The 26,680-nt window shown below is 35.5% G+C and overlaps 1 protein-coding gene across 1 annotated transcript; it reads left to right on the top strand.

Moving 5' to 3' along the window:
* Positions 1-394: 394 nt before the first annotated feature.
* On the top strand, positions 395-26,391 carry LOC145693891 (C-signal-like). Its single transcript, XM_081770060.1, has 5 exons — positions 395-661; positions 12,834-12,885; positions 20,763-20,953; positions 23,635-23,787; positions 26,004-26,391. The coding sequence occupies exons 1-5, from the start codon at positions 536-538 to the stop codon at positions 26,226-26,228; spliced, it is 747 nt and encodes a 248-aa protein (XP_081626186.1). The 5' UTR covers positions 395-535; the 3' UTR covers positions 26,229-26,391.
* Positions 26,392-26,680: the final 289 nt, after the last annotated feature.

The raw sequence follows: 26,680 nt of genomic DNA, 5'->3' as shown, positions 1-26,680 counted from the left end.
GTCAAGAGACCGTGCAGGTAGCGACATGCATTAGCATAAGACAGGCAAGCCAACGGCAAGCGATAGCGCAAATAGCTATCTATAGCATCAGCCAGGCAAGCAATATCACAGTTAGCAACATCTATTAGCATCAGGTAGGCAAGCTAACGGCAAGCGATAGCGAATGTAGCGACATCTATTAGCGCCATTGTTTATTATTAGGATTAGCGTGACGCACAAACGTCATTTATTATTATAATATCTACAAAATAGTAATTTAAAATAGACTTAAAACTAACTAACTAAATAATTAAAAATCTAAAATTGTGGGCAGTAACCCCACTTAACGTGCTGCTAACAGCAGAATCAAGATAAACAAACAATCTGTTCCACTCCGAAGAGTAGCCATGTCATGGTTTGATAGTGAGAGCAGCAAGTCATCGATTACGTAACAGTTGGATTGCCAGCGTTTTCACCTCGACGTGACAATTTCACTTGCACGTTTATCATTTCTTTGGACCACTGAAGACAGACGTGAACCTCACACACCTACTCAATGAAGTCAATTTTAATCACAGGATGCAATCGTGGTATTGGATTGGAGTTGGTACGGCAACTGGCTCAACAGAAACCACGTCCTCAACATATTTTTGCAACATGTCGTAAACCAGACGAGGCTAAGGTAAGTGTTTATATAATTCTAACGTTGCCAACCGTCAAGATTTTATCACTATTAGAGCAAAGGTGACTTCAGGATTTTAATCTTCAGTAGGCCTGCCGTCTTCGTTTAGCTTTGCTTCAGGATAGAAAGCTTCATATATTACTATACACATGCCTAATAAGCAATTTTTTTTTTTATAGCTATATGCAGCGACGTCGGAACCGGGGCAAAAGGGGGCAGCTGCCCCCCCCTGAAATTTTCATGGAGGGCAAGATACTCGTTTTGCACCTCCACTTTGAGACTGTAAAAACATAAGATAAAAGTGATTATATGAACTAAATTTTGTTACTTGATGGTAATGTGAAAACATTCTCTATTCCAGATTAATCTTTCTATTTGAGACATGAGAACGGGCCCTTTTTTCTCGCCCCATATTAGATAGGAAGATTTAGGAAAATGAATTGAAAATTCTCTTTCTTTCCATTGGTGTACATTCTCAAAACACTAAATTCTTTAAGAATTGTTGTTTAAGTGATCGTAAGTCTGCAATATAAAACGAGTCGTTGAGCGAGATTTTAAAGTTTAAAAAAAGATAATAGTTTATATGCGTGACAGGACGTTTAAATATATTTTCTATAAACTTAAATTATTCTTGCAAACAATATGCAGAGTGCAGTAAGTTTTATAGTGAGGAAATATGTATTCCTTGTGAGTACTAACGAATGACAGTATTTAAGACACGTTCTTGCTTGAAGAGGGGACACGTTCACAAACGTCAGCAAGGACACTTCCGACAGGGATGTATGCAAGGGTGGGTCCTGGGGGTCCGGACCTCCCCCGAAATCTCTACTATTCTGTATATTGAACTAAAAGAAACAAGATGGTGGGAAATCAGAAATTTCCATTGCATACGTATATACAGTACAGATGGTTTAAAAAGAATATCGTAACATTTAGGAATTATACAGTTTAGTATACTTGTTCGTAGTTGAGTTAGTGCACCAACCGCGTTGGTGTAATAATACTGTTTGATTTGGTGTTCCTCTTTCATAAATTTTGTTTTCTCCATGTTTCTGTGCCTTTTTTTTTTTATGCAAATACGGTATAATGTTTTGAAGCACAGAGTGTCCTATATCTAACAATCAATTTATTTTTTTCATATTATCCCAGGGGTAAAATGGGATCTGAGAAGATAGGGGACGGTAGGTAGCGGCATGACGTCACGCCGGCCCCTGCCTCTGTTTGCTCATTGTAATTTTTTAGGAACTGGGTGGACACCGTACATAAGGTGTGGAGACAGCGTCCCCTCTCGTTCCCCCTCACTTTGATCCCTGAAAAGACACACTAAATGAACCACATAAAAAAAAAAAATTAAAAAAATGCGACAGCTCTTCTAAATTTTAAAACAGGGTGGAAACGTTTTCTTTATGTTTAATTTCTTGGATTTAAAATCAAAATATAGACATTTCTCTAAATAGTTTTCTGTCTGCTGTGAACCCAATGATTTGTGATTATAGAATATTGTAAGCATTATTATTATTAGTTTATCAGCCCCACCAAGTGTATAACGAGCAGCCGTGCCGCACTGGTAGCGTTACGGCTCCGCATTCGAGAGGTCCGAGGTTCGATCCCCGAGGCCAGCCATCGTGAAGGTTATTTTACGGTTTCCCTCAGGCTAATGCTGGGATGATACGTTCTTTACGGGCCATGACTTCCTCTTGTAATTACTTCTTCTTTTCCTTCCTCTGTTCCTTTTGCGGGTTGTGTGCTCGCCGAGGGACGTCATCCCTTAGTCACGTGAAGGGCTAACTTGCTGAATGGCCTATAAAAATTCAAATCCTATCCCATCCACAAAGTCGATGGTCTAATTACTAGTTGGCGAACCTTCGCAACAATTTTTCAGCACACAATTATTATTTACAGAGTTGAAATTTTGGTTCACGTGACATTTGTTTACAGATTCTTTTATCTTTGTTTTTGAATTTGTGTTGTTTTACCAGCACAACAGAAAAAATGAACACTGCTTAAGTTCTCGGAAGGAGCACTCAGTTTACGCATTAACGATCGCTTGAAACCCCTAACTACCCTAATCATATAACGTTCACTTAGGCCATGTAGGAGAGAGTGCTGAAACCTGTAAATCAGTCTGACATTGAAATAAGAGTTAACTTTGCGTTATTAAATCGTTTGCTGTTTATGTAGTTATACAAGGAAATATATATGTTACACATGTGTTCATTACTTTATTCCTTACTTTATGCCTAAACGAAAAGGAACTCTTCTTGACACATGGTTAACATCATCAACAAAGAAAGTATCGAAAAATACAAGTCTTCCTGGTGTTTATGAAAAAACTTCGCCAACTACCAGTGCCAGCCAGCATTGGTACAGAAAGTTGACAACAAAATACATCTCAGAATTCTCTGCAATGTGCCTAACTTAAAGCCGGATTCCATGAACACCTCCAAGCAGCAAATTGAGCAAAGCGTCAGGCAAATTGCGACAAATTCCCCCAACACTCCCACACAGTACTTGCCTAAAGAACTTGAGGAGGAAAGATCTTGTGTAACCAAACAAGGGGGAAGTTCGAAATTCCTGTTTTAGAAAATATAAAACTCAGCCGACTAAGGGTTTCAATTTTTTCACGAACTGCACGCCGATCTTGCCGCGAGGAATGGTTTCATACATTCCCTGGGTTACATTAAGATAGTCAGAAATTATGTTTTGTGTTTTGATTGTATAAGGCATATCATTTCACAGGTAAAATGCTGATACAAGGAGTTGAATTGACTTTTCTCGCCATAGGGTTGAAGAGCTGGAAAAATGCCGCAGACAAATTCAGAGCACATTATAAAAGTGGACTCCATTGTCCAAACAATGTCCGTATGGGCATTTCCAACACAGTTAAAAATATGTATATAAAATGATAAAAATTGTAGTTACCAACAGGCATTTTTTGTAAGTAGTACAATTTTTACTATTTTGTATATTTTTAACAACGGATATTTGACCAACTCTCGCGATACCATATGAAAATTCTATTAGGGGATTTTAATGCGAAGGTAGGACGAGAGGATATTTTCAAACCGATTATAGGGAACGAAAGTCTGCATAAGGAAAGTAATGACAACGGTGTTAGACTCGTGAATTTTGCAACATCCAAAAACCTAATCGTGAAGAGTACAAAATTCCCACATCGCGACATTCATAAATACACTTGGACATCACCAGACGGGAAAACACATAATCAAATTGATCACGTTTTAGTAGATACAAGAAGGCAATCCAGCATAATTGATGTCCGGTCGTTTAGAGGGGCTGATTGTGACACTGACCACTACCTGGTAGCAGCGATAATACGAGAGAGGTTATCGTTGAATAAAGGTAATATTCATTGTCCGAAAACGGAGAGATTCAATTTAAAGAAATTAGAAGAGAGCCAGGTAAGAGAGAAATACCAGATTGAAGTTTCGAATAGATTCTCGGCTTTAGAAGATTCGGAGTGCACTAGTGTTGAGGATACCTGGATTGAAATTAGAGATAGCATTAAAGTTTCAGCAAAAGAAAAATTGGGACATGTGGAAATACGTAGGAACAAACCATGGTTCGACCAGGAATGCATAAAACTAGCAGAGAAGAGAAAACAGGCAAAATTACGCTGGCTACAAAATCCGAATGAAATAACTACACAAAATTTCGCAGATATCAGGCGGGAAACTTCCGAAACTTTTAGAACAAAGAAACGCGATTTTCTGAAAGCTAAAATTAAGGAACTTGAAGATAATAGTAAAAATAAAAACATCCGGGACATGTATAAGGGAATCAACGAATTTAAGAAAGGCTATCAACCTCGGGCTTATATATTAAAGAAATCTGACGATACAGTTCTCACTGGCACGGATAGCATCTTAAATAGATGGAAAGATTTCTTTGACGATCTGCTTAACACTCAACCAAAAACTAGTGTGCATGGAGAAAAGGAGATACACACCGCAGAACCGTATGTCCCAGAACCCAACCGAATAGAAGTAGAAACTGCTATAAAGAAATTAAAGAAACACAAATCTCCGGGTGTAGATGAAATTCCGGCTGAGTTAATTCTAGCTGGAGGCGAAAAATTGTGGAACAAGATACACAAACTCATTCTCCTTATCTGGAACAAGGAAGAATTGCCACAAGAGTGGAAAGAATCAATCATTGATCCAATTCACAAGAAAGGCGACAAAACTGACTGACTGTAATAATTATCGAGGCATTTCTCTTCTGTCAACATCCTATAAAATCCTTTCAAATATTCTATTAGCAAGACTGATCCCATACGCAGATGAAATTATTGGAGATTATCAATGCGGATTTAGACGGAATCGATCAACTATCGACTAAATATTTACCATTCGCCAAATACTCGAAAAAAAGTGGGAATACAATACCCCGGTACATCAACTATTTATTGATTTTAGAAAGCCGTACGACTCGGTTAGGAGAGAAACATTATACAACGTTCTTACAGAACTTGGAATACCGAGAAAACTAATTAGATTAATTAAGGTATGTTTAAATGAATCCCAAAGTAAAGTCCGGGTAGGAAAATTTTTGTCCACGAGCTTTCACGTCGAAAATGGCCTGAAACAAGGAGATGCGTTGTCGCCATTATTATTTAACTTAGTTCTGGAATACGCTATAAGGAAAATCAAAGATAGCAACCAGGGCCTAGAGTTGAACGGTATTCACCAGGTTATGGCATATGCTGATGATGTAAATTTAATAGGTGATGATAGGAGAACAATAGAAAGAAATGCAGAGATCTTATTAAACGCTTGCAGGGACATGGGTTTAGAAGTAAATGCAGATAAAACTAAATACATGGAAGTGCTTCGGGACCGGAATACAGCAAATTATGGATGCGTTAAAATATTAAATAATACTTTTGATAAAGTGGATAGTTTCAAATATCTAGGATCAATATTAACAGAGGAAAATCAAGTTCACGAAGAAATTAAATGTCGACTAAAAGCAGGGAATTCGTGTTACTATTCGGTTCAAAATCTCTTGTCGTCGCGAATTCTGTCGAGGAATTTGAAGCTTAAAACATACAAAACGGTAATCATGCCTGTTGTTTTGTACGGCTGCGAAACCTGGTCCCTTACTCTGAGGGAAGAACATAGACTGAAAGTATTTGAGAACAAGATCCTGAGCCGAATATTCGGACCCAAGAGGAACGGGAATGGGGAATGGCGGAAACTCCATAACGAGGAACTACATAATTTATATGGTTTACCCAACATTGTTAGGGTCGTCAAGTCTAGGAGGCTTAGGTAGGCGGGTCATGTAGCTAGAATGGAAGAAAGTAAAAACGCTTTCAAAGTCTTGACTGGAAGACCAATCGGAAAACGACCATTAGGAAGACCTAGGCGCAGATGGGAGGACAATATTAAGATGGATCTAGCAGAGATTGAAATACAAAGTAGAAACTGGATGCAGTTAGCTAAGGATAGAAGTTAGTGGAGAGCTTTTGTGAACGCGGCATTGAACCTCCGGGTTCCATAGGCCATAGAGTTAGTTAGTTAGTTAGTTAGTTATTTTTAACTGAGATTTAAAAGGTTGAAAATGTTTACACCATATCACAATCCAGCACAAAACTAGCACTGGATTTATTCATCTTAAAGATGTAAACCAAGATGCTTCTCGTAGATGGAAATTTTACCCTCACGAAACTGTTTATAGCTGCATTATATTATTATTATTATTATTATTATTATTATTATTATTATTATTATTATTATTATTATTATTATTATTATTATTATTATTATTATTATTATTATTGTCCAACCATGTTACATTACGAACATATGTTCGTATTATCTTACCTATGTCACATTCCCGCGTCTATTTTGAAGACAGTAGTTCAAAACCAGTTTGCCCCCAGCTGAAAAATTCTTCCGACGCCACTGGCTACATATATTGACTGTGTTTCTTTGCAGTAAAAATATAGGACGTTATGAGAGTAGTTCTGACGCATGATTAGTGCCATATTGGGTTGCCAACTGGCCCGTTTTTCACCGACCAAGCCGGAAATATTGCCGTTATTTTGATTAAAGCAAGGATGCAAATAGCCACTCGCCCACTCGCCCACTCGCCCGGGGTGAGTGGTTCATCGGTGCGGGCGAGTATTTAATATCATACCGAAAGTAAGTAAATGATTTATTTTGTGGAATGTGGGTTAATAGCTTTTTTTTCTTGGGCTAGTAAAATTTTGTTGCTTATTTGCATTCCTGGATTAAAGCCGGTGACGGATACAAATTTCTTACCAGCCCCTTTATGACCGGTTTTTTTCAAATTTGTATCTAGTTCGAAGTAATTTCATCTAAAGTCTGTGACAAACATCTTGGCATTTCAGCTAAACGAATAAAACGCAAGCTCTCTGACGTGACGTTGTCAAGTGGTAAAGGGGTGTGGCTATGGCTAAGCTGACAAACTACAGCACGATCAGGTGATAGGAGATACACGTGGATGTGTGCAAAATAAACGTGGCAATACCACTGGCCTCTCATTTGCTAGCAGCATTTAAAGGGAACTTGGAGCGCCGCCTTCAAATGCCAAGATGTTTGTCACGCAGTTTAGTTCAAAGTATATATTTAAAAAGTAACTTTCGTTCTATAAAACCAAAACTGTCACCTTTCACCATCTATCAACGATTAATATATTTTGTTCATCAGTTTAGATAATTTTAAAGAGATGACAGAGACTGTACCAGGAAAATGTAAAATTTATTTGTAAGGAATTTTATACATTTATTGAGGGTGAAAAAGGACTTTTTAGAGCAACTTCTTGTAGTTGAAGTATAACTTTAAAGAATAAATTTCATTTTCCAATTCCCAAATTGTCACGTAAAGATCAATATACCATTGTTAATCTCTTTCGATAATTTTAAAGACGTGGCAGTTACTGGCAAATACAATCAAATGCTCACTTCGGATTTCAGTTTTTCATCTATACCACAATGTATCTATTAAGCTTATTCTTGAATGTACAAAGAAAATGCAGAATACAGATGCTAATGTACTTTTGTTCACATTTTCTTCCCATAGATGGGACGGAACAGAGATACTTACACTTAGACCTATATCATAGGTAACTTTGAGGGGGTGCATGCTTTTTTCATTTTCGAGAGTTGGAAACCCTAGTGCTATGGCAAAGAGTTAGACTAACATATGTTTCCTGCAGTAGTCAGGCCTTTAGTATGACGTTAATCATACGTCAAAACGGCTCTGCATAAGGCTCATAATCTTTCGACGTTTATATTTTTCAATATTTTTGCCTGGTTATTAGTCCATAAAACGCTTTATGAAGAAATAATTGTTTTTATCCATTCACACAGTGTATAAATTTGTGTCCTACAATTATGTCATTAACTATGCACCCAAATTTCCGGTCTATAAGAAAACGTATGCAAAGATTATTGGTTTATTTAATAACATTCTGTAGATACCACTAGGACTAGCTCGGGAGAGTAATCCTTCCGGAAGTAGAAACGAGAAACACAGTTCTGATTGGTTGGCGTTATCCACTTCTTGCCTCGTTGCATTAAAATAGCAGAAATCAAACGATTGCTGCTGTTGGCCTTCGTCGCCGAGTGGGCTAGCGCTATATGCTAGTAATAAAAGCCTCTTTTGGCGTGAGTTCAAACCCGGCCCAAGGAAAGTTTTTTAAACATTTTTTTTTACATTTTTATAATACTTATTAAACTAAAATAATATGAAAATAATACTTAAAAAGTGATTTATTTACTTTTGTGCAGATAAGTAGTTGTAGTACTTATGCCCTTGTACTCCATGATATAGGGCTCGTTTTGTTCCCCTTGTACTTCATGATATAAATTTTGTGACCAACTTAAAACAACTGGCTAGGATAGCGCGTAAAACAGCTGGCTAGAGTAGCGCGAGGAGAAACGTACTTCCGGGAGTATTACTCTCCCGAGCGGGTCGTATACCACCTGTCTCACTCAGTGATGCCAACCCGTGAGAAAAACCCCATTTTGTGGGATTTTTGACATTAATAATCGGGAATGGGATAAAGGGATTTTTTGTCAAAATTAGCAACAGGTATATGGGATTTTTCATTTAAGTATAGGCCACGTCAACAAAATTCTCTGCGAGTGGGAAGTAGACATAATGAGTCATCAATAAGCGTGTCAGTGTTATCAACTTTTAGACTGAAATTTTTTCTTTGTTATCGGGAAAGTGCATGGGAGTGAGGAGTAACTTTGTCATACGTGATTCATAAAAATCAAGTACCAAGAAACGAAATTGCTCCGATATTTGAAGAATGAATGTAAAATACTTTATATTAAACGAGAAACAATCAATTTGCAAACGTTCTACTCGAAATTTGTAGAGAATAAAACTTTTCTAGCATCATTTGGCTCTTATAAGGTGATGGTACAAAGATCTGATGGTCACTGCACTTCTGACAACGTAACTAAATATAGACCCACCCAGGCCTGTATTTAGGTAAGTGGTATTCTGTACTCGAGCACAGGGCGACAGAATTTAGGAGGCGGCAAAATTTTGTATTTTTTAAAGATTCCAATAAAATATTTTTTAAAACAACTAACCTGCAGAGTCCTGCGCAAGCGCGAGAAAATATGTTAACGTGTTTAATTCGCTGTAATTGCAGTAGTTTCAAATTTATTTTTAAAAATTCATTCTCTTCCACCCCCACTCCAAGGGTTACAGTGGCGTATTTACGATTTTGTTTCGGGGAGGGCTTTGCTAACTTTCGGGGGGCTTTGACTGAAAATGTGAAAATTCTGCAAGATATTTCATATATATTTTACTATAGTAAGTAAGATTTCGTGGGAGTCTTAAGCCCGGAAGCCCCCCTAAATACGTCACTGGTTGAGGATAAACTCGAACATCATGAAAAATGATATCGTTAAACTCGACAAACTCGAAAACTATGAATTCAACACTACTATCTGTTGTTTTCGATTACTTTTAAAATCTCCCTCCCTCCCTCCCTGGGGAGTGGAGTATGACCTTGAAGTTGAATTGGATTAAAATTGTCACTATTTATCTCAGCGACCCTAAAAACTGTGAATTTAACTTTAATAATAGTAGTTTTCAGAGCAGGGGAATTTTGTGCCGGGGGCGGCAAATTATTTAAAGCACAGGGGCGCACCAATATATAAATACGGGTGTGGGTCCACCTCAGTGGCGTATTTAGGGGGGTCTTCCGGTCTTAAGCCCACCCCGAAATCTTACTCTAGTAAAGTATATGAAATATATTGCAGAATTTTCACGTTTTCAGGCAAAGCCCCCCCGAAAGTTAGCAAAGCCCTCCCGAAACAAAATCGTAAATAAGCCACTGGTCCACCTGCTCTTGATTAAGGAAATAGTTATTTAATTCTATTTTATAAACGTGGAAGATTGAAATTTTTGACAATTCACACAGAAATTCAAAACGCTACACACGTATACATAAGTATCATTTTGACATATTATTATCATTATTATTATTATTATTATTATTATTATTATTATTATTATTATTATTATTATTGTTATTATTATTATTATTATTATTATTATTATTATTATTATTATTATTATTATTATTATTATTACCACAACGTGAGAAATTTAGACGCAAAATGGGATTTTTTGGCTCTAGAGATGGGATTTTGTAGCGCTTCAATTTGGCATCGCTGGTCTCACTTTCTATATCTTTGATATTCTTAGTTGTGACTATGTTTTTGACTATTTATTTTTTTTAAAAAAAAAAATTGTGAGCTTTTCGAAGAGATTTAAAAGTGTCTATTTCATAAACAGTGCTCCATACAAAAATCTTTTTCGTACAAAAATGGTTTGTTTGCAATGATCCTTTCGGTGATATATCGAATTAATCTTACTACTTAATATTTTGTATGGCTACTTGTGTCTGATGATTGGGAGATAACTGTGAGGCAAACGTGCACTTTTTCTACGCTCCCCTGATTTTTCTCATCATCTTCTTTTTTAAAAAATGCTTTTATTTCTACCTGTGGATTAAAAATACTCGACATTTTATCTGAATGAGAGAAATAGAAAGGGAAGGAATGAAAATTCGTGTATCATTTTTGCCTTTTCCCAGCACAGCCAATCACATACCAGTGAGAATCTGAAATAGTGTTCGTAGTTTGAGGGAAATTTCTCTAATCTAGGGAAATTTCGTAGGTAAATTCAGCACAAAGGGAAAAAGGGATTTTATCCGATAAAACTTGAAAATCCAGGGAAATTCTCGCGCAGAGTAGTTGATCAATATAAATGTTTAAATTTTCTTTGCTCCTCAGATATGAACCAATACAATAGCAATTGTGTGTGTGTGTATGTGTGTCTTTTCAAAGTAGCATAATTTTTACCCATTCTTGCTTGGTTGTATTTGCCATGGGCGCGTTAAGGGGGTGGACAAAGGGGGGCAGTTCCTTCCCCACTTTTTTTTAAAGTGACATTAATGTATATAGATTAATTTCCAAGTGTACAGTTATTGTATGTATTATTGATTCATAGAAAAAATGATGTCATATAATATTTGCCGGTGCGTGAGTACGTATTGGTTGTCTTCCTGTGGAGTTAAGAAAGCTGCAGGAAATACATTTTAATTGCCACAGAAAATGACCCAAAATTAACCTATCGGAGCGCAATAATTCCAGCGTACTTTCACTTCTTACAAGGGCTCGATATGTTAATCACCCGCTTTGAAACTAATTGAGATGATATTTCGCAAAAAAAGGAAAAGTATTTCACAAGTTATTCTTTAATTGCACAAAATTGACAGGTCCTAAAGTGTCTTTTCTTCTTCCTAATAATAAGGAATATTGATTAAAAAGAGAGTAATAAGAAACAACTACTTTTCCATTGTTTTGCAGTGTAATATACGAGTGGAGTGATGTGTTTGGGATGTATATACAGTTAAATTTATTGAATTCAACATAATTCTAGGTTTTAGGATTATTTTGTATAACTGGAGTGTAAAGTAAATCTAAGTATTGTTGAGTTTTGATGTATTCCAAGAAAGTGAAAGCTACATCTAATGGCAACGAACATCTAATGGCCAATGTTTTGGGAAGCTGCAAAAGCAAACATTTCTTTAACTGTCGTAGCATATGCTTGTAATACTTACTCTTTCATTTTCTAAGAGTAATAACATACATTTATTAGCATGTGTGGAATTAAAAATATAAAGTCGTTCATTAATCCACAGTTTCACTTCAACTTTTCCAAAACAAACCTCATTATTCATTATTATGATTAATATTATTCTTTCTATTTATTTGTTATTAAACAATCTGATCCCAGAGTTTTCCAGACAGAATTTTAAGATGTTCATGAGCAAGGAGCCAAATCTGTTTTTTACTCCTTCGTTATTTAAGAGCACAAATGGATAGTACCTATTTGCATTGCTTTTGTCAATTTACTCAATAAAATATGAAATACGATATAAGGTATTTTAACTGAAAAAGATAATATCCTATTAGTTATACAATCCTCCGTCAAATAAAGTGTCAGCAAGAACCAGGAAAACTAACATTGATATACAAATATTCAGATCGTCTTGCGCCCCCCCCCCACTTTTAACGTCCAATCGCCGCCACTGGTATTTGTAGTGTATTTCTTGTTGTTGTTGTTGTTGTTGGTAAAAAGAAAAGTGAATAGAAAAGTAATAGCAGCAAAAAATAAATGAACGAGACAAATTTGGTTGGCACTTCCTTTAATATTGACAAATTAATATTATCAAGTAACTTCTGTCATAGGAAATGGAGTCTAAATAAACTAGGGTAAATTTAATAGGAAAAGGGAAAATTTTGTCAGGCGAGGGAAATTTTCTTAAGGAAACCTACAAACAGTAATCTGAAAGCGAAACAATCAAGCATTAACAAATGCAAGTAAGCTATGTAGATGGTTTTTTTATATTAAATAACGTGGTAGCTGCGCTTATCAATCGAAATGTACAGTATTTTGCATGTTTTTTTTTATGATTCTAAGGTCAAACAACGGGTATTGCATTGCCTCGGGAGAAATCATCTGAAATTATCACTGTGTACAATAATGATGATCAGGTAAGAGAAATGGCTAATGTAAAAGATACTTGTTAGAAAACACGAATTACTGTTTCATGTCTTTTATTATTACATTTCTCTTTCAATTTGCAGGATCTTCAAGAACTTGCCAACAAGGAAAGGGGCATTCATATTTTACAACTTGGTAAGAACTGTTTAAATCCTTATTGGCATTAAGGAAATACATACCGTATAATTTACCAGATGGAGTATGTAGAAAACATTCTTAAATATATCTGTGATCAATAGACTTTTATGCATGGAGTGCAATAAGGTTTGGTGTTAGATCCACCATTATTTCTGGACAGGAGCCTATTGTTTTTGAAGTGGCAAGTTAGTATTAATTATAAGAGGTACACTCATGTCAAAAATTATTCTCGCATGTCTATGTTGTTGTAGGAATATAATTTGATAACGAATTCGCCCGGTATTTCATATAATGTTAGTAAGTGTATAATCGACAAGGACATGTATGTAGCAAATTTCATGTCAAAAGAGCAGTAAATAAGAACAATAAAACGAAAATAAAACTTTCTTGTCCATTTAGCAACATTTTGTTTTACTCATTCTAATTTTCGTATTTATAATTCTTTTCCTATGAAATTTACCACAAATATGCATTACTCGATTATACACAAAGTATCAGTATTAAAATTATCCTGCAAAATCATTATCAAATTATGTTCTTACATAAGTCAGTTATGGATATGCGACAATCATTTTGGATATGAGTGAACATATAAGGTAATGAAACAAGCCTCTCTGAAACTATAACAACTGGTTTCCAACGTATATTCTGTAGAGCCATCTACTTTCGTTAAAACCGGAAGTTGCGAAAATGTTTTGACTTACTCATTATACAGCTTTCTAAATTCCTCAAGATGATAATAATCTTCTTCATACCGATATATTTCCTCTAGATTTCTCTGTAGTAAGTATTTGAGCTGAGGGAGAGATGCAAACAAAACAAAAAAGTTTTTGGGAAGGGTGATTATATTTTTCCCATAAAAATAAACAAAACTTTAATATTTATTTTATTTTTGCATTTTATGATTTTCTTATTCAACTACTTCCTTTCTTTTGTATCAGATTCTACAATTCGTCGTATAAGAACCAGAGTAACGTAACTCCATTTTCGTAGGTTATAGGAGAGGAGATTTTTTTTTTTTAAATTTTCGAACAAATGTTTTAATAAAATGGTAACAACATTATTGAATAACAGACAAAGCATGGTAAAGTGTGGTTCAATAACCCTCAATGACACCAGATGGGACTTTCAGAATTAGGTACACTCATGTCCAAAATGATTGTCGCATGTCTATAACTCTCTTCTATTAAGAATATAATTTGACAATGATTTTTCAGGGTACTTTTAATATTGATACTATGTGTATAATCGGGAAATGTATATTTGTGGTAAATTTCATAGGAAAAGAATTATAAATACGAAAATTAGAATGAGTAAAACAAAATGTTGCTAAATGGACAAAAGAAAGTTTTATTTTCGTTTCATTGTTCTTATTTACTGCTCTTTTCACATGAAATTTGCCACATACATGTCTTTGCCGATTATACACATACTAACATTATATGAAATATCGAGCGAATTCGTTATCAAATTATATTCCTAGAACAATATATGTATAGACATGCGACAATAATTTTGGACATGAGTATACATAATCCAAGAAAACAAAATTTCATTCTTGAAGTTACGTTCCTTTGGTTCTTATACGACGAAAAGTCCGTATTATGCATCCAAATCTACCACTGATGTAGTTTCAGTTGCCTAAGCATCTTGGACAATGTATCTTGCTGCACGTGCTTTTACAATCGCATAAATCCAAACTGGAAGTCAAGAGAGTGCTACTATAAACATGAAAGAAACACCAAATTATGCGTTGGAATCAAGGATGTTATATAATAGAGGATCTGCCTTTACAACAAAATCTTGAAGCCATACGTCACAGTTTCGCCACCCCTACTCTGTCCACTCTGCGCCACTAAGATCGCAATGTTTTGAGCCAAAAATCATGGCGGAAACGAAAGTATCCAATCAGACTATGGCAGAAACGAGAGTAGCCAATCAGACGTCCCGATGCTCGGTTGCTTTTGGCTTCATCGATTTAATAGGATGAAGATATATATGGGCAGATCCTCTATTTATAACATCCTTGGTTAGAATAAAATTAACTCTCTTTTTGTTGTATCGTGTCAATATGCTTGAAAATGAAAACTTGGGGACAATGTTTATAACTTTTCCTTTTTGAAAAATGAAATAAAATCTTTAAGTTTTACGTCCTACGGTTATGCCGGCTAGGCTAAAGCATGCGATGATGATAAAAAAAAATGAAGGAAATGGTGGAATGAAGGAAGCGGAGGGAACTTAAACTTTACTTTGTGCATGCATGTAAAAATAATAATTCCGTGGAACAAAATCTAACCATTTCATTCCAAATATAGATGTTTATTATTATTATTATTATTATTATTATTATTATTATTATTATTATTATTATTATTATTATTATTATTAAGTATTCTGCCTTTTGGCAAGTCCTGGAACTAATTAGTTTTTTTTCCTCTTCTTAATTTTCAGTTTGGGTCTGGAAATGTTTCTTCCATGTTTCTTGATTTTCAGTTTCCTCTCAATATTTTCTATTTTTCAAATCATGGATTACTTGTGTTCTTCTTCTTCTTCCTATTCCTTGCTTTCTCATAACAACATTAATTTCTTTACATTTTTGTGGTTCAATATTACTCTAACTGTATAAACAATTCGTTGATATAAAGAGCCTATTGCGTCTACCAATTTGCCTTTTTCTTTATCAATGACTGATTTTCTTTAATTCTTGAACGTTTTCCGCCTTATGCAGAGTTGTTTTGCCGTATGATTAGCGTCACACTAAAGGCCTGACTACTGCAGGAGACATGTTAGTCGACCTTTTTAGTATGGCACTAATCACGCGTCAGAACGACTCTTCATAAGACCCTGCATGTCTTTTTTATTATTATTATTATTATTTTTTCCCCATAATATAGTACTTGAATTCTTTAGCACGTTATAATGAAGAAAGTAAGATGCATTTTTAAAGAAAAGAAGGCCTAAATTTCCTAAGGAAAAATCCGATGTGTTTTTAGCTTAAATGAGTAAGCGAATCCCCTGTAGTCAGGGCCGGCATTATGGGGGGGGGGGGGTCGAGCCGTGCCACCGCCCAGGGCGGAAAAATTTGATAGAGAAAAGAATACTATCAAAATATAATGCTTTGGAACAGGCCCACATCGAAAAGTAAAATTGTGTTTACCTGAGAATGCAACTTAACTCATATTCAGGAAAATGTTCACTCAGGAAATTCAGAGCATACCCTTCTCATTTTCAATTATCAAACTACTAGCCAAAGGTATCTCGTTCAATATTTCCCGTGCAGCGGCGGAGTTAGATTTTCAGCTAGGGTGGATAAGATTATCAAGATTTCTTTTATATTATTTCTACTCCACAATGTTCTAACACTTCACTCCAAGTATGCAAAAGTTGCACTCCACTTGAGACAGGCCGTTCTAGCCTACAACTTCTATAATAGAGACATTTAGATTAAATGCCGAAGCACAACATTGGTAGAATGTAATGGAATGACTTGTTGCAATAATACAGCTTTTAGGTGAACAATGTCTACCGTTACGGGAAACATCAGATAAACTTTATACAAGTAATAATGGTAATTTTATGAAACCGATAGAACTCTTTGCAACTTTGACAGCGTCATGGCCGAACACATTAAAAGAACCATGGAAGGACAAAATAAATACCATTACTTCGGAAAATATGTCCAAAATAAAATTATTCAAATTCTTAGTTAACAAATAGAAAGTAAAAGACTGTCTTTGTTGAGAGCTGCAAAATATTATAGTATAATATTAGACTGTACGCAAGATATTTCTGGTACAGAGCAAATGACAATAATCGTTCGTTTTGTACAAATTACATACAGTAATGGAGAATACCTTGTAAAAATTTGCGAACACTTTCTTGGTTTCGTACCAGTAACAGACACCACTGGTCTAGGACTGACTGAAGTAATAATTAAACAGCTAAAGGAAATGAACATTCCTATCGAAGATATGAAGGGCCAAGGATATGACAATGGTTCCAATATGAAAAGCAAACATTCAGATATTCAGAAGAGAACTTTAGAAATAAATTCCCGAGCCTTTTATGTTCCTTGCAGTAGTCATTCACTAAACCTTGTCGTTAACGATGCAGTCACAGCATCTCAGCACGCCGTTTTTTTTTTTTTTTGTATAGTTAAAAAGTTTATGACTTTTTAAGCGTTAGTTCTACGTTGGACCATACTAAAGGAACATATTGGCAGTCTCACCTTAAAAACATTAAGCACCACAAGGTGGGAAGAGCCAAATTGATGCTCTGACTCTACTTATATATCAAATAGGAGAAGTTTATGATGCCTTACTTCAAATACGTAACGACAATAAAACATATAGAATGGTCACCCACGGTGCTCTGTATATAGGAAACCAGCTGCGTGACTTTCCTTTCCTTTGCTCATTCGTTATTTGGTATGACTTTTCACTCCACATAAACATAGTATAGTAAACAAAAGTCTCGAAAGCATTGATTGTCATATGTTGGATGCAGTCGGGTTTCTTGAAAATACATCTGAGTACTTTGAGAGGAGCAGAAATGATGCAAAGTTTTAATCTTACTTGATGCGATAGAGTTGGCATCAGCATTAGATATGGGTGATCCACGGATGGTGCATGCTCGAAGTCGATACAAAAGACAGTTTCAGTACGAGGCAGAGTGTGAAGATATTGAAGATCCACAAACAAGATAAAAGATCGATTTTAATTACAAAGTTCTAGACGTGATTGTGTTAGCTTTATCTAAGAGAAAAGTTTGAGCAACTTAAACATCACAGCGAGTATTTCGATTTTCTTTATAATATAAGTAATCTTAAAGGTATGCCACCTGAACTTTTGTCTGAAAAGTGTACTGAACTTGCCAGCATTTTAACACGAAAAATAGAAAGATATTAACCCTAGTGATTTGAAAGACGAACTAAAAGTGTTATCGGCTATAATTAAGCGTAAAAGTTCACCAAAAGAGATTTTAAAATTATTTAAGGAGCATGACTCTACTCCCAATGTCAGTGTTGCACTTAGGATTTTGTTAATCTTACCGGTAACAGTGGCAAGTGGAGAAAGAAGTTTTTCGAAACTTAAGCTTATTAAAAACTATCTAAATTCTGCCATGTCTGAAATATGCTTGAGTGGTCTAGCGATGATATCAATATAACACGAATTGGCTGAAACATTGGACTACGCGAATGTGATAAAGGAATTTAATCATAACAAAGCAAGAAGAGTTTCTTTCAATTAAGGTATGTTAAATGTATGTATATTGTGTTTTAGTACATTATAAGGCTCAGGCTAATCACTTAATTTTGCCGTAATATCTTATTCACTATATTATCTTCATGCTTCATACTCTATTGGAAACACCTTTTGATATAACATTAGCTTAAAAATTAAAATTCTTAGTCGTGACTAAAGCATATTTTTTAAAATTTTATTTTCTGTATGCACTGCTGTATATCACAGATATACAGCGGAATTGGACATACTGAATATTATGTCGTGTATGGAGTCGTTTAAATATTATGTAAGCATTCGAGGAAAGCAAGGGCGCCCGTGTTGTGGTTTCCAGGAGGGGGCAAGTATAAGCGACATTTCAATTGTAGTCTCAAATTTTGCGATAACTATTTTTAAAAATCTAATGGGTTTTTGATCTTCCGAAGTACAATTTCCTCTAGAGGGGAGCAACGCCCCATCTTTCTCCCCTGATGGGCGCCCTTATGTGAAAGTACTGTCCAGAGCGGCAAAACTGCTAGCACCGGCCCTGCCTGTAGTTCGACGTTTCTTTGAGTCGAGTAAGTGCGAACCATACACTGCCAGATATATATATAGCTCATAAAAAAAAGTCGCATACCGTAATTGATGTCAGGTGCTATTATACAAATTAAATAACTACTTTTCCAGAACCAGGCTATTCTTTATTTACTGGTACAGAACACTGGTATTTACTGGTACTGGTACACATGCACAGAACACTTCGAATTACTTCATAGATATTAATTGTTAACTTCATGCTAAGAAATATTACTGTCTTTGCTTTTCCTTGCAAGTCTTTTAACGTTCACACTTGTATTCTCCAACTCCTGCTCACAAAACTGTCGACTCCATAGACTATCAAACGCCATAGACTATCGTCCTCTTAGACTCTTCACAGTCTATTCACTATATTATAACAGTCTTCACAGACTATTTTCCATACAAACGTCACATACTATTTATTTACATTTTTCACAGACTATTCACCATACTATAGACTAACATTCTTCACACACTATTCACTAGTACACCAGAAAATCGAGAACCTCTCCAACTTTCAAGCAACGTTCTTGTATACTTCAACTGTTTTTTGAGTTTTCAAGCAACCCTCGTACATGCGGAATACATTTTTAATTTTTCTGTCTCAATGTATCAGTGACAACTAATTGAAAGTGTGCAAAAAGTTAACCTTCTATCATATTGGAACATTTCCGTATCTTCGTCAATGCTGAAATTTGGATGATCTTACGTAACACTCTTCGTCAGTCCCTGTAAAGTTTTTAATGTTACGGTAACATTTGAAGTTTCAGTATCGTGTTCTCGCACACATCTGCCGTATTTTCACACATAATGTTCACACCATTTGAGGAGATGTATGTTGTTCCGTTTCTTGTGAAAATTTCATTAGACCAACTTTAGGTTCTAACGCGTCGATGTATGAGTTTAGCAAGAACTAAGATGGAGTTGTCTCATTTTCTTTCTGTAAAGAAAAATATGTCTTACTACTTTTTAATCAGTTCGTGTGCACAATGCGTAATATCACTTGTTTCTTCTATTTATTTTTATATCGTCACTTTAGAAAGACAAAGTGAGGCAAAAATCTATCTATGCTAATATGTTAATTTTCATTTTTAAATTTGGTTTCAAAATAGGTCTTACGTTCACTAAATATTAATTACTAGCATCAATTACCCGCTTCGCTGGGTTTAAATGAGGAAAATTAGTAATATGTTCTGTTAGTCAGTCACTTTTTACAGTGGTGCCCACCCCCCCTTATGTCTATGACGCACCCCCCAATTGTCTATCCGTAGGTGTTCTTCCATGAAAAAATCTTCTTTTCGATTAATTTTACCCCCCCCCTCATCAAACATATTTATATAGATTTTAACCCCCCAAATATTTCAATGACGCAGTTTGCGTCATAGCCCCCCCTTGTGGGCACCCCTGCTTTTTACTATTACTAAAGCGTACTCAAGTTGACAGAAACAAAGAAAATATAACGAAAAATCAGAAATAATAAGTAATCCATATAAATAAAAATTAATTACTATTGTGGACTGAATTTGGATTTAAACGGCATCGAAAATGTCACTGTTTATCTCACAGACCCCGAAAACTATAGATTCGACATCATTATCGATCATTTTTATATACCTCTTCTCCTCCCCCTCTCCTAAGTTTCACCGGCAAAGTAAGATGATAAAAGTCATCCCAGGCCTGAACCTCATCTATGTTGAAAATTTGATGGAGATCGGTTGGGTAGTTCAAGATTTATTAAGTCACAAACATAACCACTTTTTATTTATATAGATAGATAGATAGCACAATAGATAGATAGATAACACAATATATATGCTTTGATAATTAGCATAATATTGTTGTAGGCATCACTCAATCTGCCATAACATTCCTTATTTCTTGATGCACAAACGCTAGACGTATTCTAAAGTATGCTGTGCTTACATTTTTTTTTATTATTATTTTATAAACGTGATACCTGTACAAATACAAATATTTGCACAGGGAATCCGTAACCCTACCGTCGAGTTTGTGTGTGGTAGGTAGAGGATATAATAGCCTTCATATTCTTCATCTATACGTTTTTCCTTTCAGACGTGACGGATTACAGCAAATATGATACAGTTGTTAAGAAAGTCAGCGATATTGTCAAGGATGAAGGTTTGAATGTTTTACTCAACAATGCTGGGATAGCATCTTCGACTACATCTCTTGACCAAATAAATCCTGAACAGATGCTGAATGTTTTCACAGTAAATACAGTTTGTCCATTAATGTTGACCAAGGTAGGTTTTTATGATGCGTATTCTCAATTATATTCTTTCTTGTACCTTTTCGACTCTTTAAATTAGACCCTATGTTGTAGATTATTAAAAAAAAATTATTGCAATATAATTTGTCATTTACAGATAAGATTGAACTTCAAATTATGTTTTTCATGAGTGTGAGAAGTTTTGTAGAACAATTCTGTCTAAGACTGTCTGTCGGCAGATATCCGAGCAAAAAGAAGTTAGACATAGCGAGAAATAGGTATTGATAAGTTAGACATAGCTACAAATATATGTTGATAAGTTAGACATAGTGAGAAATAAGTGTTGATAAGTTAGACATAGCTACAAATATATGTTGATAAGTTAGACATAGTGAGAAATAAGTGTTGATAAGTTAGACATAGTGAGAAATAGGTATTGATAAGTTAGACATAGCTATTGTAGGTATTGATATGCATTCAGCGTCCGTGGTTAATCTCCGTTCATATTAGGATCACGCAAGTGGACCTTATATATTGTAATTTTAGTACGTACGTAGGTCTGTTACTCTTGAACGAAAGCGTATTTTTGAATTATGTTTTTTGCAATAGACAGCTAAAGCAATTATCTCGGCCAAGTAATGGAACCACTCCGTTAACATCTTCACGGGTAACAGTGACTTTTACTTTCACGGTGGCTATCCATATCCCGTTTGAAGTCTATAACATTTCCCAGCTTCTATGCAACCTGAACAGTTCTTTAATGGATCAATTCGTTAACACCTTCATACGTAACGGTGACTTTAACGGCAGCTACCCATATCAATTTTCTATTATTAAAAAAGGTGTATAATTGTAAAATGCTAGAAGTTACACATCGCACCGTTAGATGGCCTCAACAGGTTGAGATCTACCGGATGAAATTGAAACACGTGATCTATTTTATTATCTATTAGTGTTCATTACTTATTGAAAGGAAGAAGTAGGTCTGTTAATTACGGATTCATTATTTGGATCTGTATAGTCTGAAAGTCTATTGAGAATGTGTATGTGTGTGTGTGTGTGTGTGTGTAAAATAAAATTTGGATTAGCCCGACACAGTCTTAGAACTTTTAGCATCCGTTTATCTATCTCTTTTTATGTCAGAGTTTGACATGTAAGATGGATTAACTTCTTTAGAAGTTAGAAATGATAAAATGTTAAGAATCAGTTTCGTTGTTTATTTGTGTGTGGCAAGTAAAATATTACAATTTTCTGCGTGCAGTGCATCACTCCGTTCACTGAGAGAGTATGAATGTGGAAGTCTGCGCTGGATTCGTGTCTCCAGAATGAATCGCAGATGTTGAATTATGTTCAGGTCCGGGCATTGAGCGGGCCAAGAAAGATCTTTAACTTTATCCCAATGTTCCTGAAACCACGCTCAACAGGTCAAATTATATAAATAGACACATTATTATCGTGAAATATGGTGTCATTAACCCGAACAATATCTGGAACATAGGATCACCTGGTTCCCAAAACTGACGACATAATCAGGGGCAGTGACGCGACCCGGTCAGCGTCAGCACAGGGCCCACTGAAAACAAGGCATCACAGAGCTGCCACCGTGTCTCATGGTTGGGGGAGACTCTGCTGATCATAAGCTTTTTGAGCGTTCGCCACACACATAAAAATTGTCCGTTGTTTGAAATAAGGTGAACCATGACTCATTTGACCACATCACACGTTTCCGGTCTCAGTGGTCGATGTCGCATGTTCGCAGCACCATTGGCGCTTTTCTAAAGTGTTTTGGTCTCTTATCAGCGGTTTCGCCCGTGCAAATGGACTTAAGTACATCCATGTCATATAACTCACGGTGAACTGTGATTGTCGACACAGGCTGTGGCAGGTACTACTAGAGTTCCTTCTTAGCTTGTAACACAGGCCCATTCGCTGTGAGTGACAACCTGCTTTAATGCTCGGCGGGACTTGCCTTTGAGGGTTTTTCTTCCGACCACTGTTCCTCTTCGCTGATGCTTTTCCCCATGAGTTTTTTTAGACCATCATCACCTGAAATACTGTTCAACAGGACATATCCAATACACTTGCCACCATCGTCATGCTCACACCACATAACTAACAGCCAATAATTTGTATAAGCTCTCGAGATATATATATATAAGACGCTTAAACAACCTATGTTCATCATGTATTGGATTACATTTCATGCAGTTGGGACGAGTAATACAAAATGTGATACAACTAATTAAACATGAAAAATACAGTATTATTCCTTTGGTAGGAATAAAATTAATTTCAGATTTTATTCGATAGCATTTCATCCGGTACAAGCGCATAAATGATGCCAAATGTGATAATTGGCTAGGAATATTTACTGTTACTTGAATGTAAAAGTTTTGTTCTCTAACAAAAATGGCACTAGGTTCTAAAAGTACAGTGTATAATAGTGCCAGGTACACACTTTTTGTTTCTTGTTGATTTTCTTTTTTTCTTTTTTTTTAAATCTTAAATTTACTTTTACTGGCGAGCTACATTCGGTGGGTCTGCGAGACGTCATGTCATTTGCCAATCACTGGCTTTGTAGCTCATGTTGAATTGGTCAGTTGATTTACTTTACTGCATATTTCTTAAAATGTATTTTTAAATCTGTTTTAATATAATGGAGGCTATTTTATGTCACTACCTAGCTTTAACTCGCATCTTATTTCGTTTCTGTAGGCTTTTCTACCACTACTGAAGAAAGCGTCTGAAAGAAACTCCAATCTGCCTATTGGGCCTTCACGAGCAGCTGTTCTAAATATGAGTTCAATTATAGGATCAATAACTACGATTATTCCTCTGGCTGGAATATACCCATACAGATGTAGCAAAGTAAGTATCAAGTAATTCTAACTGTATTCTTACTATTAAAAGTTAATCAGCCTATGACACACACGCAATAATTTTCTACTAATACAGTATCATCATCATAGTTATTCTGCCGTTTTTGGCAGGTTACTTGCCTCAAACTAAGAGTCTTCAATGCATCACAGTCAACTAATCTCTCCGTCTTTACTTAAGAATTTTCTGCTTTAATAACGTTCATAAACCGTATCATCTTTTGCCCCTTCCTCTTTTCTCTGCTATCATACTTTCTAGCACGTCCATCATAATGCAGCTCCTTTCCTGTTAATGTCCATGTTGACAGAGTGCGATACACCACACGGAACATTTTATGAGTCTATGTCTCAACTTTTAATTCAAAATATCTTTTCAATGATTTGTCCCTGCAACCCATCCGAAATAACGCTAAATGTTTTCTGGTTTCGGACTCAAGTATTACATATCTTGAAAGTTTTCGACACCAAAACTCCTTTTGAAGCTTCCACCTCCTATCATATCATTCGCTTGGCATGATATATTTGTCAATTAGCAAACAATAACTTTGCTGTATGCTTTATTCGTATAATGAATGAAAGGTACCCACAAAACAAATAGTGCCACAGCAGGAACAAATCTATTCTTGAACATCGAACACAGATAAAATTCAGCTTGTCATTGCTGCGATATTTACGACACAGATTAGCACACATACATATCAGGGTCATCGTTGCTAACCCAAAATATCAGTCGAGTTGCTAAATGGTGAGAATTCCAGTAATTTAAGTGGATATCTTTAAAATGAATAAAATATCGAATAATCAATATACTGTATAGGCATGTTAATATAATTTCTGAGTTATTTAATTAAAGTAATTTCCATGATATTTAAATCCACTGATCTCATATTTTATTCTAAATTAATAATTACAGAAGGTCTCTTGTGACTACATAGCGTACGCATCTTCGGTGCGGGGGACACAGATCCAATGCCCGGCGAGAGCTCATGTAATTTGGACATCATATTAAACTGAAATTCATGTCTCATATAGTTTCGCTGCTGAAAATAAATACTAAACTTTAATAAAATCGCGTCTTTTTTTTTTGCCAGTGAATAATTAAACTTTTAGAATAAAAATTTCAGGATGATTGATTATATTATTTATTCCCAGCACACATCTATCCCACTTATTAGTCATCGTTGCTGCTGCTTACTTCCTCTACCTTACTTTAGTACGTGTGAACCATTACCCTTAATTGAACCTGAGGCTAGAAACGAGTAACAGGTGGAATTTGACAACAGTTTCTTGGTGTAGTAGTCTGTAAGATATTTTTTGTTACCAATTAGTTCCTGTTTTAGACCTCAGCAATCTGGCTGCAAAAAATATACGATCCACCACTCCATTTCAATTAAGAAGACTTAAAATATATGAGTTTAGAAAAAAAGAGGAATACTGGATTGAAGTCACCATATTTTTCTTGCTTCTAACACTAATCCAAAAGTATGGTGGGCTAAATAAGTCTAATATTAAATCTGAAGATGTTAACCCTGCACCTACTTACTTAAATTAGTGAATATAGGCAATACAAAACTAAGGAAGTATGTGTGGAGCTAGTCGTAGGGTCGTTTAGTCTTTGCAGGGTCATTCCTTCAGACAAAACACTACGAGGTATTTCCCTACGGTTGCTAGCGTAAATATCTATGTTGACTCGGGTCCAGGGGCGGATCCTCCAGAAGAGGAAACTTTCTTATTATATATATATATATATATATATATATATATATATATATATATATATATATATATATATATAACCCATCCCAAAGTTTGGAGCCCTTAAAAGTAGCAGTATGACAACCCACCGCCCCCCCAGAACTCGGTCCTGGATCCGCCCCTGCTCGGGTCAACTCGGTCTGCGGTGGCAGTGCCAAAAGTTCTCATGTTACGCTTTTGTGATTGGAGACCTGGATTTGATTTGATTCCTGGTGGGAACTCGTTCGAATCAGCTACGATATTAAAATGTAGTTTCAAGATTCATATTATTTGTGAGTTGAAAATGGTTTTTAATCTACAAGACAACAGAAAGTTGTATACTTAATGATCTGTATATTTAAAATTGAAAATAGATAAAAGCTTTTTGATACATTCCTTGGATTAAGCTCTATATGTTTAATTCATTTGCATAAAATGTTCATCCTTACTAATTATATTTTAAATTTATTTCAGGCTGCATTGAATGCTGTAACACGTTCGTTAAGTCATGACTTAAAGGAGGACAAAATATTTACAGTTAGCCTTCATCCTGGTTGGGTGATAACTGATATGGGAGGGAAAAATGCCAATTTAACTGTTCAAGAAAGTGTCAGTAGTCTGCTTAAAACAATTGCAAATCTATCAGAGAAGCATAATGGAGGATTTGTACAATATGACGGCAAAGAACTGCCATTTTGAATATACAGCAAGAGAGAGATAATTTCTTTATGATCGAATACGTCAATTAGCTATCAATTATTGTGTATTTCAAACTATGCTCTTTTGTACATATTTGTATTATCTCTTAAGTTGTTACAAACTTAAGAAAATACAGTTGTATTATTCTAATTGATCCAAAGAAGACGTTTCTTATTTCCTACCAAATTTTCTCACATTTTCCCCCCAAATTCAAGCATATCCTATTTTGTAAACTATAGTTAAACTACATTAGAAAGTGACAAAACGTTTCCTTGTTTTACAGAACTTTAAACAGAAAAGTAGATGTCAATTTATGTGTTACGACTTGGTTCACCCTCTTGCGAGGAGGAAGGGAAGCAACGACATGAGACAGGGGACTCTCGATTCAGCCTTTTTGCGGTAATTTTTCCCAGGATACTTTGTGGTCAGTGACTAGTGATGGGTAAATTCCC

This window comes from Thermobia domestica, chromosome 9 (assembly GCF_964235325.1).
Source record: "Thermobia domestica chromosome 9, izTheDome1.hap1.1, whole genome shotgun sequence".
Classification (NCBI taxonomy): domain Eukaryota; kingdom Metazoa; phylum Arthropoda; class Insecta; order Zygentoma; family Lepismatidae; genus Thermobia; species Thermobia domestica.
This window is presented reverse-complemented; position numbering and strand designations above follow the sequence as displayed.

Bases quoted from the DNA above. Each gene is read 5' to 3' on its own strand.
- LOC145693891 (XM_081770060.1), top strand. From the start codon at position 536: ATGAAGTCAATTTTAATCACAGGATGCAATCGTGGTATTGGATTGGAG. The intron at 662-12,833 runs GTAAGTGTTTAT...TTCAATTTGCAG, and splicing joins GTAAACCAGACGAGGCTAAG to GATCTTCAAGAACTTGCCAA. The intron at 23,788-26,003 runs GTAAGTATCAAG...AATTTATTTCAG, and splicing joins ACCCATACAGATGTAGCAAA to GCTGCATTGAATGCTGTAAC.